A 19,652-nucleotide genomic window follows, 5' to 3' on the forward strand; every position below is an offset into this window, starting at 1 on the left:
GGTGTATACTCAAACACTTCCCGGAGTATTTCTAACGAGTGCCTTGCAGAAGAAAATTATCTTGTCAGAAGACCGAATTTACATTGATCTTCACTGTTATCTTACTATTCTCTTATCCGTCTCTTCTGATTATGCTCTTTAATGATTTGATCCTTGGCATGCACATGTAGTGCACTGCACACATCCGTTAGGCCAGGCGCACATTGAGGCATAGAGCAGAGCAGAGCAGGGTAGACACATGGTAGGGCAGGACAGGGCAGCACTGGTGTGGTGAGCACATTGAGAAGCAGTCTCGTCCTGTGCGGTAGTGTTCATCATGGCAACAGAAAACTTAGAATCTCCAAGTCGTATTTGCAGTTTTCATACAACAATAGCCTATCAACAGAAAACCTAATCTCCAAGTCGTATTTGCAATTTTCACACAGCAATATCCCATACTCACCATCTTTTAATTGTAGACTCAATGTAATGTGAGCCATTAACTCGTCCTTAAAAGTTCCTCTCATATAATCAGGATGACTAGTGTCATAAAGCACTCTTTGATGGCGAACAGCCTCTATGAGTTGCTCCGTGGACGACATTGTTGAGTACTAAAGAGTGAGTTGCTATCAAGCTGCGCCGCACGTGGCACAGGAAACTGCGTTCGAACGACTGCGGCGCGCAGGGCAGGCCCAGGGCCCATTCAATGGGCCCTGGGCAGGCCGACATAGATCTGTACCTGTGCTGTGCTGTCCTGCGTGTCAGTATGCGTGCTTAGGTTTAAACCAGTGAGATGCAGTTTTCTGCCCTGCTCTGTGCTGTGTCGCCTATGTTGCCTGAGTCTCAATGTGCGCCCGGCCTTACACTTGAACATAAACAACCACAGCTCAGTGAAGTTAATGCTTGTAGTGTTTAGGCTCGGTTAGTAAAGTTACTCCTACAATCCATGCATTTTCATTACCTCAACCTGTCTGCCTTTGTTCCCCTTTGATGTCAATACTCCCGCCCTTTTCTATCATAATTTCCATGGTTGCAGCTTTTCAGAACTTGCTAATTACATGTTTCTCCCACAGCCGTACTGCTAAAACCTTCCATTTTATTTAATTTATCTCATTAATGCAAGAGTTAACCAGTATCATTACTCTTTTAATTCATTTTGACGATAAACTCTTAGTCTGGAATCATCTTCCTGTTTCTCCATTTTCCTTTCACTGACTCGAACTGTTTCAAAGGAGAATCATCGAAACACCTCAGAAACTGAATAAGCTTGCTCTTTTTGTAACACGGGCCTTCCCGTGTAATTTCAATGGGCGGTCGGCAATGTTTTGGTTAGGTGGGTGGTGTGTACTGTGTCGTGTCAGCTTTTTGAATATGTATCTCACAGTTTCTTTTAAACTGTTCTGGTCCTTCTGGAGCACCTTGATCTTGGTCTCCACTGGCTAGTTTTGTCAATCGCCGTGGTGTGAGCGGCGGCAGCGGCCTGAACGCACGCCACATGTAAACAAAACAGTGACAAAACACGCGGTGCCACGGTGGTGAGTGTCCATCACCAGGGACTCATGGATGGCAGTAGGTACACAGACAGTAGCAAGAACCCAACAAGAAAACTCACTGAATGTAAACATCACTCCACCATCGCACACCAGTACTAGACTACTAGTAGTGCAGATATAGAAGGTTCCCATAACTTCTACTCAAACATACCTCTTACCTAAGCCAGAACAACTCACCATCGAACTATTAACGTATGGGACGCTAGAGGTTGACACCATAGCAGGACGGCCCCCGCAAACCTGCAATAAGGATAATGACAAGCACTATAGAAGATAAACAAGGTTAGTGAAGGTACCAATATCTTGTACAAACAGACCTTGCATCTCTGGAAGGAACTTAAGTCTTATTTCGTAGAATTGAGTTAAGAAGCACAATTTATTTAAAGCCCCCTTTAATAGTTAGTGTGCATCTTCGAGATAATATGCAAGAGTTTAGAATAAGTGAATGACTCCTGTGAAAAATACATAGAAATACTTTTCCTGACCAAATTCTAGTTAGAAATAAGTGAAGTTTACTCTGTTGTAGCTGGTGTTGCCCTGAACTCTGCTGATATTCTCCAGAATTTATCATTTAATCAAGAACTTTTATCACTGTTGAACTTGAAAACAATGTTGAACACAGCTTCATGTGGAGCATAATCTCTGAATGTGCCTGGGTAACACTGCTTCTCAAAATGAGAAACTTCTTTGTATCAGATCCCATGCTCACCATCTTATCCACTATGCCACCACTTCCCTTGACAGACTGCATTCTTTTATCTTTTTTCATATGGAAATTTTGATGGTAATGTATTGGAGGGTTTAATGGTGAGTGGCTTTAAATAAAGGTTTGACATTGTTGTTGAAATGGAATTCCTTCCAATTATCCTGATACCTACAGGTTTAGGGTGTAATTAATGGGAACCCATGATCTAGTAATCGGCCTGGCTTGGAGATACCTATGGTCCTCTCCCAGATAGGAACAGAAAGGTTGTTCATTATTGTATATCTAGTTTATGTAAATTTAGCAGTTTACATAACATATTTGGTGGCTGATGAAGCCAATGTAAGGTGACAGGTGAGGAATGACGAGACTCACTAGCAATGTAGAAAATGTATACTAGTGGTGTTTTCCCATCAACTTCAGTTTTATCAATGTAGAAATATTCTTGTTGTAAGTTCTGTGAGAATTATTGTTGTAATTCTATTCCTAAATCTTATATTTTGTTTGAATCCTATGAGGGGTTGTTAATTTATATTGAAAATCCCTCTTGCCAGTTTGGGTAGCCTGAAGGTTAACAATGATGACTTTTTTTTTTTATTTATTTATTTTTTTTTTTTTATATCACTAGCATTAATGCATGTACAGTACTGGTCAAATTTAGACAGCTTTATAATGAGGTGAGGAAAGTTAATGGGATCCTGGTGATACTCTGGTATACAGAATAGGTCTTGTTAATGGTAATCTCTTGTATGTATGCAGATCCATTGATGATGGGTGATGAAAATTCAGGCAGTCCCATGAAGCTGCACACTGAGTATCTGTCTTCAGGTGTGAATCAGATCAGTATGGGCATTGACTGGAACACTGATGGTATAGTGTGCTATGCAGCAAGCACTGGTGTGCTGCTCTATGACCCACAGGTACCTAAACTTAACAACTTGTTTTTTGTAACCTTCAGACATTCATTATCCTTTATGGGTAATCCTCAGAATATCCCTAATACTTGTTTTCCCTTAACCTTTTAACTCTTTTTGACAACCAGTATGTATATTGTAACAGGTGTAATAGATGCCTGCAAAAATGGTATTTGTTCCTTAGAAGGTTTCATGCACAATGACAGTGGACTCCATTGCAGTTTGTTGAGGCCCATCCATGTGTTAGGCTTTAAATTCCTCACTTTAGAGTATGACTTAGAAGCAAATTGATTCCCCTGTGTTAGACATGATTTGTGTTGGAAATTGCATGTTAGCAGCAATCTGACATTATTAAAACCATTACTGGTCCTTTTCAGCACCACATACCACCATTTTTCTTTATCATCCTTTCAGAGCTCTGTTTGTGTGTGTGTGTGTGTGTGTGTGTGTGTGTGTGTGTGTGTGTGTGTGTGTGTGTGTACGCGCGTGCACGCGCTCAAACACCTACTTGTATAGAATATACATTTTCTTCATTAGGTCCATGCCGTGACTGGGGCCAGCATCAAGCATCACACAAAGAGGGTGACTTGTGTGCGTTGGGTCCATCCGACTCCAACAGGAAGCTGCATGGTAGTGTCTGGTGGTGGTGATGGCAAGGCTGTGCTGTGGACTATATCACAAAAAAGGACAGAGGGCCTTCATGTGCTCAATCCACTCAGTGTTTTAGGTAATAAAGATATATGATATATCACCACTTGTCAAGTGCTCATTGCATGCATTAATTTTCATTAATTGAAAAGCACATAAGTAATAGCTTTGTGAAATGTTCAGTTTGGAAGATAAATGATGCACTATCAAATATCAGCTTATTACATTCATAGTAATCTAGTAGCATTTTTTTCCAGATCATGGAGATTCAGTGAATCTGGTTGATGCCACAGTGGTGAAGGTTAAAGAAAAGGAGATGATTCTTGTTGTAACAGCCTCAACAGACTTAATCAGCACATGGCTTGTTTGTCCTGAATCTGGTAAAAGTGTTGTGTTATTCAGTATTGTTCCTTTATAGTGAAAGTCATTGCCACACTTGTATTTCTAGGTTTTATATAATGCTAAGAACATAAAAGATTAATCACTGATTTATCATTCTAGTTATCTTGAGTCCATTTCATTATTCCCATATAGTGAACAATACTAAATATTAAATTTATAAGGAATGTTTCTATATGCAACAATTTTATTTTTTTTTTTATTATTTTTTTATTTATTTATTTATTTTTTTTTCAGAAACACATGAACATTTACATTCATCTGCTCCTCCTGGAAATGTATTCCCATTGAGCCTTCGATTATTTGAAGTTTCTGGGGCAAAATTTCCAGTCATTGTGTGTGGTGGACATGACAGTAGAATTCATATTCTGGCAGCAAGGGAACTTGGAGTGTACTACTCAGTATGTAGGTTATCTGGTCATGAAGACTGGGTAACCTCATTGGCAGTCATGAAGGAAGGTAAGAAGAGCAACTGGAGAGTTATTATATTTTTTCCCTTTTACTCAAGACATTAATGAAAGATTGTCATATGAATGTATCTGCAATTAAATCTTTGCAATATTGGATAATTTGGGGTTCAATATATTGCCAGAGAATGTTTTATAGTTAGAGAAGTTAGATGAAAGGTATAAAGTACAGATGAATGTAATTTGAGAGTAACTTCTGTCATAGCCAGATAGAAAATTTTAAGATTTAGGAGTGTGAGCATGATAGAAAGTTAAGACAGAAAATAGGCATCCACATTTTGGTGAGGAAAAGATGAAGTTTTTAGTAGAGAAGTGGTGTTTCTCAGGTGAATTAAATCTAAGATCACAAATGTTGCAGAAATTAATAAAGAAAAGTTTTGGGGGATGTCAAAACACTTGCAATTGATACCAGAAGAAAAGCAGTCTGATGTGAGGATATTTGTGGTCCCTTCCTTAGACAGGGACTCCAAGGCTAATGTAGGAGTTACTGTATCTAATTTTGAATTTTTAGAGAATTGTTTGCATATATTGGGTGCATGTAGAGTTGTGTGAAAGAAAAGGGGCAAATTGAGTGCCTCCTTGTGCTGTGAGACACAGAGGTATGACATGTTTTTACCATTAATTGTGTAATCATTTTACATGAAAGTTTGCATAGCTAGGGTATAGCATTCATAACTTTCCAATGCCTTTATTTATTTTTTTTATGAAAATTTGGAAAAATTAAGACCATTTTTTAACCCCTAACTAAGAGGATGCTTAATAAGTTAACCGTCTCCATTTCTAGATAAAATTCTAGACTTCTAAAATGTCAGAAAACTATTTCAGTTACATGAATTTGTGTTTTCTTTTCATTCCAATTGCAATGATGTATTTCTTAGCGTACAATGATATGGGAGAGCAAAGTTGTTGCATATTAAATAATTATGTAACTGGTATATGTTGTGAGTATTTGAGTCAAAGGACACCAGAGTTGCTTAGTCTCTCTCTCTCTCTCTCTCTCTCTCTCTCTCTCTCTCTCTCTCTCTCTCTCTCTCTCTCTCTCTCTCTCTCTCTCTCTCTCTCTCTCTCTCTCTCTCTCATGCACACATAAACATGACTATATAGAAAAGATATGTTTATGAAACACAATCCAAGCATGTGTCTCATTGAGTTTTTTATTGTTTCAGATGATGGAGGGCTCCTGTTGGCCAGTGGCTCCAAAGATGCAACAGTACGATTGTGGAAATTGTTTAAACTACAAAACATAAATGAACCACAAGAGGAACAAAATGCTTCAAGCGTAGAGTTGAAACTGAAGAGTATAACATTTGAAATACCATCTTTGTGTGAAGATATTTCATTGTGTGCCTTGCTTGATACTGTCTTGTCTGGACATGAGGGTCTTGTGTCTGAGGTGTGTTGGGCCAGCCCATCATTCCAGGGTAAGTTTATTGGTGATCTCAGCCACTCTGCAATTTATTTCCTTGCTGTTGAATGTGTGTTGTGGAAATCAGGTATCCAAATGAAACAAGATGGTACATGACAGTAATGAGAGTATGTATGAAAAATGCAGTGTGAGAATAATACATGTGAACATGTAATATATGTGACAGAAAGGAATGCACTGAGGTGGTATGACTGTATTGAAAAGATAAAGAAAGAAAAGTTGGTGATGGAAGTTGGTTATTGGTGAAATTAAAGAAGCTGATAGGAGATGAATGTTACTTGAATGATGGAAAGATAGTGTAAAGGAATATGTCTTGTATAAAAAGTATTAGTAGAGGCCGAGTGTTTGATCTTGGTAAGAAAGGAATGTTTGGACAGGAAGAGATGGAGTTTCTTTTGCAGTGGTCACACATTTGTGGATGCCCCCAAAGAGAGCAAGGTGTTAGATGAATAAATATATAGATAGAAAGATCATAGTAAATAATAGCTTACTAATATATAATTATTTATTAATAAATGTGATGGTAGAATATTTCAAAATACACCTCAGAATTCATTAGACTGTAGCTGTAGGTGGTGCATAAAATAACTCATAAGAGTTGAACTTCTTCACTGATGTAATGTTTCTGACATGGACAAGGTAGACAGAATGCTGATTACTCTTATTGAAAATCAAATAATCAGAAAAAAGGTTTCATGGTCATGCCTTCATGGGGATGGAGATGTTGCAGAATAACCAACTTCATGAAATTGTTTTAGGTAGAAGTGAGACGAAGTTTCCAGAAAAAGTTTTCAGTAAAGGACAGACCAAGGATGTTATTCATTATACATGCTCTTAAAAAAAATAGCTATTAATATGCCAGCAAATACAGCAAAAATCACATTGCTTTGCACAGTAGGAATGGAACTCTGACATAAATCGAAGACCCCTTGTACTGAATTGAAAAATCATATGATGGCTTATATTTCATGTAAAGGAAGAATAGAAAAAATCAGATATATTTTTTTGATATTAGGTGATAAACTGCAAGCAACATACAGACTTTTGACCTGCTCCAAGATGCAAGACCGCTCTATTATTATCTGGGAGCCCAATGAAGACACAACATCCAGCATGTGGCTGGAGGTGGCTCGTCTTGGGGAGGTTGGAGGCAACATGGAGGGTTACTACAGTTGTCAATTCAGTCCTGATGGATCACAAGTGTTGGGCTGCAGCTACCAGGTGAGTCAATAGACAAATCTCAAGGTAGATGGAATTTTCCATTGTTGCTACATCTCTGAAAAGAGGAGCAGCAGTTATAATGTTGGGGACTGTTTGTAATAGTTTTCATAAACTAAGGACAATCACATGGTTCTCCAGTATAGTATGTATGATTGATTATCAAGGTGACTGGTGTATGCAATGTGTGGTGCATGATCATTTAGGCAAATTCTTCCTTATTTGTGTCATTCTATGTGAATTACCAGTAAGTATGACCTATTATATATTGGTACCTTAGAAGAAAGAGTTGATTTGTGGTGTAATACCAATCATCACCTAGTTTACATGTGCAAAGATGTCTAGGGTTTGATTTTAGAGCCTCTGTTGCCTTAGACTTACTATCAACCACTGCCTCAATGCTGAACCTTGGCCTCCTATGACACAGGCTCATTTCCTGATACTCTTTTTTTTGTGGGGATGGGGGAAGAAAAGGTGCATCTTATGAGCCTTCAAGTACAGTAATTTTGTTTGTTGTACTTAAGTAAACATCAAACTTTAAAATTTTTCTAACTTATGTAAGAGAAATATTTTTTACTGTTTATTTACTTTTGATTTCCAATGATGAGTGAAGTAATATGTGACTGTCCCCAGGGAGCCCTTCATCTATGGGAGCTACAAGATGGTGCATGGGAGCCTTGTGTGGTGGCTGGTGGACACTTCAATCAAGTGGCAGACATAGCTTGGGATTTAAGCAGCAGGTAACACCTGTAAAAATCTATAATATATGTTTCATACTGAATTAATGATAAGGGTTACATATCTACTACTTCTGTTTAACCTGTAAACAGCTGTACACCTCTCAGCAGGCTAATATGGAAACTGTTGTATACCTTTTGAAAGTGCAAATTTTACATTGCTGCCACAAAGTTGCCTAGTCATATTTATTTATATTCCTTAGATTATAGACAATTCTGCAAGGCAGACTAAATATGAGTGATATAGATGATGTAATTTCATTGATAAATTTCAAAATCAATCTCTTGTCATGTAGTAATTTTTTTTCAGATATCTGTTATCAGTCAGCAAAGACCAAACTACCCGTCTCCATGCTGGTTGGAAAGCCAATAATGAGGTAAGTGATTAAATGAGGCGTCATGTCTGAGAGGCATAACCCCACAAACCACCATTTTTTTTTAGTTAGCACCTGATCAGGCCACTAGAGGGGTCTAGTATTCATGTGGAAGTAGTTGCCAGGCATAACTAACCCTTATGTTCCCATTAATGAAGCTTGAAAATATATGTTTCCCTCTCCGAACACAATGTTAGTTCGTGGGTTCTGTGCCACAGAGGCTCGTCTTTTAAACACCATACACATAGTATTCACGCAATGTTCTTATTATTTTCCACATAAATATGTGGATTACAGTGTCAACCATGAGTTTGAGTGATACCAGTGTGGAGCCTGATACCTGTAGGCAGACTTGAAGAGCATGTATAGGAAGCGCTGTTCAGCTTCCGTTCATTAGTGGCGCAGGCAATTTTTTTTATAGTGGTACCCATATTAGGGCCCATATTAGGACCCAAGATGCCCTAAGTGCATCTTGGGTGTAACCATCTAGGACCTAGGTATCATGGTGACATGTAGGTAACTTTAAACCACTCAATAAATGGCATAGTTTCAAGGCGGTATGTGGTGGGATTCGAACCTACGTGTGGATGTCTGCCCAATCCCATGCTCACCACCTTATCCACTACGCCACCAGTATTGTTCTATCAAGTAGGTAGAACAATAGGCTGTTGAATCAAAATGTATGTATATTTTTTATTTATAAAAATTTATTAGAAATCAGGATTTGGATAAAAATTGCTGTAACTTTCTTAGTATGTTTAAATTATAGACTAGTTTTCATAAACACACTTAAAGTTTACATAACATATTTTGGGTTTGGCAAAAATATGAGTCACAAACAAACAAATATACAAACAAACAAGCAAACACAAACAAACTCAAATATGCTTTAAAAAATAGATATTGACCAGGTGATTGATATGACATATAGTGCTAATACATTACTTACATTTTGCATTAGAATAACAATACTTAACTTCAATGCATAATATCTCAAAAAGCGAATACCGGATATACTGGAATGTGATGCCTTAATTGCCATTAGCCCTCCTCTGGTATAGTCTAAGCAAAGTTCATAGATGCTAGTTGCAGATATCAACATATAAGGGAAACTATACCTGATGAAAAAAGTTTATAAAATCTTTATTTTTACTTATTCATTATGTAAGTTATTGACAATAATTCAATTAATGCTGTTACATACAAGATGTCCGGTGAAGAAAGTCACTTATTCTCAGAAATGAAGGGTCGTTATTTTTATTTTGAATTTGAAATATCCTATGGTCAGATGCTTTTAGTGGCATGCTTTAGATATTACAGGGAATTCAAATGTGAATGCACACCAATGGCAAGTAGCTGCACACCAGCCATCCCACAACATTCAGCTGATCACTTCACAATGATCATTTAGCATAGTGAAAGAGTCTTGCTGCATTTTTTCACTAGACCTCCTGGTTCAGAGTTATGGGTGTATTGAGTTTTTATATATGACTGTGCACCTTTTCAGGAGGCACCTGTACAAATACAAATGGACTTTGTTTGTATATATGGAGGCAAACAATTACTGCCCCAGTCTTATATCGGATGTCTGAATTGATACATTTTATAACGGTGACAAACTGTTATTTCTACATAATCAGAAATATTAGGGATATGCTTGCTAAATTCTATGGCATCTATTCAAGAATCAGACCCTAAAGCTTCCTTTGTTTTTGTTGGTGATGTTAATGCACATCATCAGGATTGGTTGAACTCCGTTTCTCAAACAAATCAACATGGTCGGGCTGCTCTAGATTTTAGTAATCTCACCGGTTGTGAGCAGATCGTTCATAGCCCAACTCACGTCTCGGGTAATTGCCTTGATCTTCTTTTTACAGACGCCCCCTCTGCAGTAACTTTGCAGGTCGTCCCTCCCCTTGGTAGCACAGACCACTCTGGCTTGTCTTTCAATATTCAAACTTCATTTCCTATTCCGGACGAGCCAATATCGCGGAAAGTATTTCTAAAGTCACGAGCCAATTGGACTGGTGTCATTGCCGATTTTAACAACATTGTATGGCGGGAAATTTTACATTCTGATAGTCCAATTGATTCCCTTAACAGTGTTTTACTTAACATTAGTGAAAGAAGAATTCCTTCTAAAATAATTCGAAGTCGTCGCAAGGACAGTGCCTGGTTTAATGATGACTGCAGGCGTGCTCAGCGTGGAAAACAGGTTGCTTATTGTGAATGGTCCCGACTGCGTTCACCTGAATCATGGGAAAATTACGTTCGTCTGCGTTTATTTGCCCAACGTACATATTCTAGCGCACAGGATGAGTACAATGAACACCTTAAAAATGTTCTGATTGGCACCTCCCAACCACACTCATGGTGGTCAGCTTTAAAGCAATCACTCTTTGGTGTGGACTCAAGTTTACCTCCTCTGTCATGTACTGACGGTTCAATCTGCCATAATTCTAAGGACAAAGCCAATCTTTTAGCTTCCGTTTTAACTCGAAACAAAGTGATGAAGAGTTTGATCTGCCGCCGTCTTGTCCCCAGGACATTAAATTACACTCCATTGCCTTTAAGTCCTCCGAAATCTTAAGATATCTTAATGAGTTAGACTCATTCGGGGGTTGTGATCCTTTGGGTTTTCTGCCTCTTTTTTACAAAAAGATTGCTTCTCCTCTCGCTCCAAAATTGGCAGTTATTTTTAGAGCTCTTTTTCGTAAGGGTTCTTTTCCGGTATGCTGGCGTACTGCAAATGTTACCCCTATTCCAAAGGGATCTTCATCCTCCATTCACCCCGGTGACTATAGACCCATTTCCATAACCCCGGTGTTATCTAAGATTTTTGAGCGCCTGCTGGCCAAGCGTCTCAATCGTTTTTTAGATATTAATAATTTGTTGCCATCTAGTCAGTTTGGTTTTAGAAAAGGTCTCAGTACTTCTGATGCTCTCGTTTGCATAACGCACGACATGCAAGCTGCCCTTGATGCTGGTCATGAATCTAGAGTAATTTCACTTGATTTTAGTTCTGCATTTGATCGTGTTAATCATAGAGCCCTTTTATCGAAAGTTAGATCTATTGGTATTGGTGGCCGCGTCCATCAAGTTCTGTCAGAGTTCCTAACGAGTCGAAGGCAGCGTGTGACTGTTGATGGCTGCCTTAGTTCTTTTAGTCCAGTTGTATCCGGTGTTCCGCAGGGAAGTGTTCTGGGACCTCTTCTTTTATTATTTATACATCTGACATGTGGTGTGGGATTGAATCTAATATGGTTGCTTATGCTGATGACACCACTATATATGCGACAATTCCTTCCCCACAGGATAGGCAGAGAGTCGCTAATGTACTCACTCAAGATGTTTCAAGGATTCTGTCATGGTGTGATCGGTGGGGTATGAAACTGAACCCGAGTAAATCCCATAGTATGGTTATTAGCAGATCAAGGACACCTTTCCCAGTTCACCCTGATATTGTTGTCAACGAAGTACCTATTCCTAATTGTTCGTCTCTGAAGTTACTCGGAGTCACCCTTGATCCCAAACTTACTTTTGAGTTGCACTTGCGTTCACTTGCATCATCAGTCTCATGTAAAGTTGGTTTGTTACGCAAATGTAGGCGGATATATTCCTCTGATGATATTGTAAGAAATTGCTTTTACTCTTTCATACTGCCTCATTTTGAATATTGTCACTCTGTGTGGATCTCTGCAGCAGAGTCTCACTTAAAGCTTTTAGATAGAGCATTCAACCAGATTAAATTTCTTCTTCCTAATCTTGAGATTAATCTTCGGCATCGTCGTTTGGTTGGATCATTGTCCTATTTCTTCAAAATCATGTCTAATTCCAACCACCCGTTGCATTGTCATTTGCCTGCCCTTCACTACCAGCACGTGCTACAAGACAATCCTTGATCATGAATGACCGTTCCTTGTCTGTGAATCGATGTAATACTTCACAATTTTCCCGGTGTTTTATCCCAGTATCTGCTAGACTCTGGAATACAATTCCCAACGAGATTGTTAATTCTAGTAACATTGAAGCATTTAAAAACGTGTGAATACCTTTCTTCTCTCTGAACTCACTACCTCTTAGATCTCTACCAATCTTCCTATTCTGTTGTTCATTCCTGTTACTTCCTTTCACTTATCGGTGAGGTGCCGCCCACTGGGCCTTTGGGTTTATGCAGTTATGCTTTCCAGTGGGTCGCCTTCATTGACCTCATAATAATAATAATAATAATATCTGCAAGATGTGCACCAAGTACAGAATGAGGGGAAAGATGATGTGCAGGCATATTTCAAACCACTTTCTCTCTCAGGTTAGTTAATGTTCATATGTTCAGTGTAGGTCTATTCAGAACTAAAAGCATTGGAACATAGGAATCGGCCATTACACCAAATGAGAAGATATATTTTTAATTAATCTATTCTTGATAAAAGAAATTTGCATTACTGTACACTTCATAAATAATAATGAACTCTCTTATTTCAAGATTGAGTGTAGAATGAGATGGATTAAATAGTGAAAATATTTTTTTTGCATTATTTAAAGAGAATACACTTCCATAAAGGGGAAAGGGGATGATGTTTAAGGGTCTCACAGACAAACTGCTCTCAGTAACGGACAATTTGCGGTAACGGACGACCCCTCACCCCCAAGTTGTCCGTTATTGCCATGCACAACTGTATAAACACACAGTTCTAAGAAGACAGCAAATGCAGCACTTGAATGTATTATATATTGTTACACTGTCTTGCTCCTTTAGAAACTATAGAGAAGAGAGAGCAGAGAAGTGAGAAAGACAAAATGAGTGGTGAGGAGGCAGTGCAGGACATGGGTGCATTACTTTATGTATAACTTCATTTATACCTATCATTTACCCAGTAATTTTCTTTATCAGAATAAATTCATTCAAATAATTCAGACCAACTACACCTGAAAATGATTTAAATGGTAATTATTCAAAAGATAAAAAGAAATTTTGATGAGAGAAAATAGATATCAGTTGTCTAATATTTTCGTGAGTAATAATTTGTATTTTTATTTGTTTCTTTTTGTTTTATTATTCATTACTGATTGCTTTGATTTAATTTGATTTATAGATAATGTTTTATTGCAGCCCCACCAACAGAGGACCAGCTCATGCAGAACACCCTTTGGCCTGAGATTTCCAAATTGTATGGTCATGGGAATGACATCTTCACTGTTGCTTCTTCATCTGATGGCTCAATCCTTGCTTCAGCGTGCCGGGCAGCCAACAACATAGATGCTGCCATTATTCTTTGGTAAGACTTATTCTTCTTTTCAGTCTAAGTGGCATCATCTGAATGAATAATAATAGTAAATACTTAGTTTTTACTAGATTAACCTCAGTTGCCTTTTAATATGGATTTAATATTAATGTACATACAAATAATAGCACACACCAATAATGCATTGATATTATGTGTGATACAAGTGAAATTTACACAGCATTTATTTCAGGCAGACTACATCTAAATTTCCTCTCTCTTTTTTTTCTTTAGAGCTTTGTACTTATATCCCTTCTTCACTATCATTCAGAGTAATATGCAAGATTATATGATGGAATTCTTTTTTTTAGAAACTTACCATCTTACCTAAATTTTTGTTAAAGTTTTGTTGAATTATTATTCTTAGATTTATCTGCATATGTGGAACACAACATTTATTTTGGAGTGATGCACATTTCACTTTATGCATTTGTTTTCTTTCAGGAATACAACAAGTTGGAGTAAAATGGATACTCTAGCAAAGCACCGCCTAACTGTTACTCAGCTGGCCTTCTCTCCAGATGATCAGTACCTCTTGTCAGTCTCCAGAGATCGAACTTGGACTGTCTTCATGAGAGCTGAAAATAATAAAGGTACAGATAATGAACCTGATCAGATACTATTCACTCTAACAAAACATTACCACAAAGAAAACTCATGGTATTATAGTGTGGTTCCATTTGGTGTTCCTTGCACTATCAGTTCCTCAGTTATTTTTTGTGAGATCACATAAGTGTAAGAGGGAGCTGACAATAACCCCTTTTCTGTCCCTTCCTAATTTATCCTAATTTTCATTTGAAACCTGGATGTTGCATCTTTGTGCGCAATCACTTACGATAACTTGCTCCCTTGCCCATGCTTTTGAAGCTTCTGCGTTACACCATCTGGCTACAACTTCAAAGTCACTCTCATACTAAATGTATCTGTGCTGTATACCTTTCACTTAACTCTTCTGACTAAAAAAATTCTTTGATTACTTAATTTCCTAAGTGGAGCACATCCTTACTCTCCTTTTGTGGAGATCACTCTTGCTGATTACCCTGGTGAACTAACCTTTTATTTTGCTATCCTCCATGACTCAGAGCAACTGGTGCAACACCCTACTTGTATTCCAGTCCATCTTGGATATATGCCCATTGTTCTTGACCTTTTACTAACCTCTAATTCTTTAGCTTATACTCTTATTCTGTTTTCTTTGTTGGGCTCCTCCGATCACAATCTCACATCTGTATCTTGTCCTATCACTCTAATTCCTCAAGATCCCCCAAAGCAGAGATGCTTCTGGCATATTGCCTCTGTTAATTAGGTAACCTGAAAAGGTAGCATACTTTGTTTCATAATCAACCTGCTTCTTATATATTAGCATTTACAATGCTTATCACTACCCAACTATCTAATCCTACATTCAAGATATTGGGCAAGCGAGGATAATGACACTACCACACTGTGAGAGAGAGAGAGAGAGAGAAACCTAGGTTGATGAAGTGCAGACGACAAAATGAAAAGCAAACTCCCGAATTACTTGATTTTTGTTTTCACATCAATCTTTGGAAGTCTATAATTTCATTTCTTTCTTCTTTTAACAGAGAGTAATTTAGTATGAAGTGGACTAGCTTTTCTTCTTCTAGATGACATAATTATCTAATTGTGCCTTAAGCTCTTTGGTGGAAAGGAACAGTATAGCCGCTTCTCCAAACACCTCTCTCTCTCTCTCTCTCTCTCTCATATCATTTAACTCTGTATCCTTTAATATGTTCTGCTTATTTTGAATTACAGTAAAGAAAAGTTGGGAGATTATTACACAAATATTTTGACTTCACTTATATCTTTCAATGTTTAATTAGTCTTATAATTTCAGGTGTAACATACAAATTACAACAATCTTCAACCAAGAAAGAAGACACACATTCTCGTGTAATTTGGTCATGTGCATGGCTGCCCGACTCCATTCATTTTGTCACTGCCTCCCGAGACAAGACTGTGGTTGTGTGGGGACTAGTTGATTCAGTCTGGTGCAAGAAGGCTGTCCTTAATGAAAATGATGAAGTTACAGCAGTAGCAGCCACCAATGTGCAGACCAGTCACTGTGTTCTCATTGCTATAGGTAAGGTTATATTTTACTAATCAGATTTGAACTCGCGTAAATCAAGAGTTACCTGTACATGCCGCCGTGGTGCAGTGGGACCGCATGCACTTTTTGGTCCCCAGGGTTCTTAAGTGCATGGGTTCAAATCCTGGCCATGGTCTGAGGTTAGGAAGGGCATCCACTCGGGGTAACGGTCCCCAAATGCCAAAACCATAGTTCTCCTGAAATGCTATGTCAGGAGGCACCGTCCTAGCCCTAATATAATAGGGAAACCAGACATTAAAACGAAAAAAAAAAAAAAAAAAGTTAAGGTACATACGCAGGGATATGATAGTTCAAGTGGATCTGATTAAAAAAATACTCAATTAACATATGCTGTTTTTTGCTTTATTTAGTTAAAAATTGAAGGTGAAAATAGAGTGGTGACGTGTGTTGTGGGAACCGCTTGGGCAGAATGGAGAAGGAGGATCAGCAGTAGCAGCAGCAGCAGCATTAGGACGCCGCCGTGTGTTGCTGTAACCTGTAATATCAAGATAATGTGTACAATGCAAACACCCAAATACCTACAAAAACTACTCAAAGATGAGATTATTATTTTTGTTTGTTTATAAATGAAAAGAATGTAGCCTACATTAAACATAACACAGCGTTATTTTATTACACCGTTTTATTCGTACTTGGCAACTCACCACAGCTGGCCAGTCTCTCGTAGCAATGAGTTCCCGCGCTTGTAAATTAATGTCAAGGCTCACAAGTCTCCTGTCATGTGTTCCTGCATCCTTTAATATTCAAGGCTCACATGCCTCTTGTCATGATGTGTTCCCGCATCCTGTAAATGTCATAATTAAGACATTATTTAAGTTTTCTAACATTATTCAATTTCGTTCATGACAAGAGGCTTGTGAGCCTTGAATATTAAAGGATGCAGGAACACATGATAGGAGGTTTTGAGCCTTGACATTAATTTACAAGCGCGGGAACTCATCGCTACGAGACTCTGGCCAGCTGTGGTGAGTTGCCAAGTACGAATAAAACGGTGTAATAAAATAACGCTGTGTTATGTTTAATGTAGGCTACATTCTTTTCATTTATAAACAAACAAAAATAATAATCTCATCTTTGAGTAGTTTTTGTAGGTATTTGGGTGTTTGCATTGTACACATTATCTTGATATTACAGGTTACAGCGACACACGGCGGCGTCCTAATGCTGCTGCTGCTGCTGCTGCTAATCCTCCTTCTCCATTCTGCCCAAGCGGTTCTCACAACACACGTCACCACTCTATTTTCACCTTCAATTTTTAACTAAATAAAGCAAAAAATAGCATATTTATTAATCAGATCCACTTGAACTATCATATCCCTGTGTATGTACCTTAACTCGCGGGACACCTTGTATATATATATATATATATATATATATATATATATATATATATATATATATATATATATATATATATATATATATATACAGGTAACTCAATTTATGCGATAGATGCGTTCCAAGAGGCATTGCGTATATCAAAATTTGTGTAAAACAAACATGTAATTCTCATAAGAAACAATAGATAATTGGGGGAATCTGGGATATGATTGAAAAAATTCATACAAAATACTCTATTTATTTGGCTAAATTAACATGTTTTTATTATTTACCATTCTAAATACTAGAAGTGTATTTAAAGTAAAGGGAAAAGCAAGAAATAATAAGAGAAACCAAAAAACAATAAGACAAAACAACAAAAACTAAGAATATGTAAACAAAACATTCACTGCGTCACTGCCTTCACCACTCACACCACAGTCAGTCACCATCTTCCTCTGAGCTTTACCACTTTATCAAAAATAGTCCCACATGCAGATGATGAAGGACATTTTGGGGCAATCTTGGTGAATTATAGGCAGATTAAAGAGGTTCCGTCTGTACTCAATGCTGGGAAACTGCAAATGAGGCACGAGAAGAGCAGAGCTCCCACCTATCGGCCAGCTGCAGAACTCTCTGGCGCGCAGTTTGAAATTGCATCTGGCGCTCAGTTTGAAAATGCAGTTGGGCCAAATCGCGCATAAGTAAACCGATCGTGCAAATTAAATTAATTATAATATTTTTTCGGTCGCGTTAAAACAAAAACGCTTAAATCAAACATGCATAAATCGAATTACCTATATATATATATATATATATATATATATATATATATATATATATATATATATATATATATATATATATATATATAAACAATATAAACATGCATTTATACAATTCTCTAATTAATACAAATAAAATTCTCATGAAATAAACACAAGAATGCACTCATGCCATGGCATTCCCTGGGAGCATCACTGGCTCTTCTACAGACTCTGAGGAGTCCCAAACATATATGTTCTATGTACAGTAATACTATTAGCTTCATGAAGAGAATGTTCATTACAGTTTATCGCTGCACATAAGTGACTGTGCTACATGTGTACCATTAAGATTGAAACCTGCAATTTTACAGTAGTATATGTACATGTGAGCATAGTTTAGGAGCTAATTTTTTTTTCAGACCCCTTGCCTTTCCTCCTGATGGATATAAAGACCTTGAGGTTTTAAGCCACTTGACAAAATATGGAGAAAAAAAAAAAAATGGTCTTATATTATTTTATTTTATTGCAGGTTTGTTAAGTGGAGATATTCATCTAAGAAGATACTACCCGAAAAAATCAGCCTTTTCCTTGGAAGTCACGAAAGTGTTTCACAAGCACCATGATGTTGTTAGGCGTTTGAAGTTTAGACCTACACTGGAAAGCACTACCAATGTTGTGTATCTTGCCTCTTGTTCCAGTGACAGTAGAGTGAATATATATAAAATAAACTTGTAACATGTTGATATAAAATGTTCTTAACTACCTTTTTTGGTACTAGGAATATCTGTTTTGTAACACATTCATATTGGAAGTGGGATATTGCTTGTGATTGTGAAATTTAAATGTTGCATTGTCTGTATGTTTGACTGTGAAGCTTTACAATTATAACTTCATATATATTTTTATGACATGACCTTAAATTTTATCCTCTAGCTAAAGAGCTTTTAAATTGATGTAATAATGACTGTCCTTGAGCCTGGTATGTTTTGTATAAAGTAAGCCACACCTATCAGTTTTCTTTTCTTGATGCATCATGACATTATTCACTAAATAAACATGGTGCTGTTTTTGCATCTATCTATTTTTCAAGATAAGGAAGAATAGCAATACTTGCCAGTTATTATTATTGAAATTCAAGTTCAATGCTAAGAAATGTCACGTAATGGAACTAGGAAAGAGCAAAAGAAGACCGGTATGGAATTATCTGATGGGAGAGGAACAAATAATGAAGACTAGAGAGGAAAAAGATCTGGGAGTGATTATACAGGAAAATCTGTACCCAGAAAAACACATAAGTAAAATATTTGGATTAACATATAAGATATTGACTAATATTAGAGTGGCATTTCAATTCATGAATAAAGATATGAACAAAATTATTATGAACATGATACATCCAAAGCTGGAATACACAGCTGTGGTGTGGTCTCCAAGCCCTAAAAAAGATATGAGATTAGAATGGATCCAGAAGATAGTTACAAAGATGGTGCCAGAACTAAAGGACCTAACATATGAAAAAAGGCTAAAGGAAATGGAACTGCTAATCTTACAAGATAGAAGAGAACGAGACCTGATATTGGAAAATCAGTCTCCACATAGAACAATGAAAAAGTGGAATACATTGAGTGATGAAGTTGTTACAGCACGTAATGTGCATAACTTTAAAGAAAAATTGGATAAATGGAGACAGAACACTATGAACCCCGCTCGAACCCTGTACAATACAACTAGGTA

General features: G+C 37.4%; 1 protein-coding gene across 1 annotated transcript; it reads left to right on the top strand.

Moving 5' to 3' along the window:
* Window positions 1-1,416: 1,416 nt before the first annotated feature.
* Window positions 1,417-18,927, top strand: LOC123518021 (elongator complex protein 2-like). Its single transcript, XM_045278523.1, has 14 exons — window positions 1,417-1,814; window positions 2,995-3,155; window positions 3,687-3,876; window positions 4,055-4,177; window positions 4,434-4,655; window positions 5,830-6,084; window positions 7,105-7,310; window positions 7,941-8,047; window positions 8,355-8,421; window positions 12,649-12,727; window positions 13,529-13,694; window positions 14,145-14,293; window positions 15,559-15,804; window positions 18,448-18,927. The coding sequence occupies exons 1-14, from the start codon at window positions 1,787-1,789 to the stop codon at window positions 18,651-18,653; spliced, it is 2,205 nt and encodes a 734-aa protein (XP_045134458.1). The 5' UTR covers window positions 1,417-1,786; the 3' UTR covers window positions 18,654-18,927.
* The last annotated feature ends 725 nt before the right edge of the window (window positions 18,928-19,652 follow it).

This window comes from Portunus trituberculatus, chromosome 43, assembly GCF_017591435.1.
Source record: "Portunus trituberculatus isolate SZX2019 chromosome 43, ASM1759143v1, whole genome shotgun sequence".
Lineage (NCBI taxonomy): Eukaryota > Metazoa > Arthropoda > Malacostraca > Decapoda > Portunidae > Portunus > Portunus trituberculatus.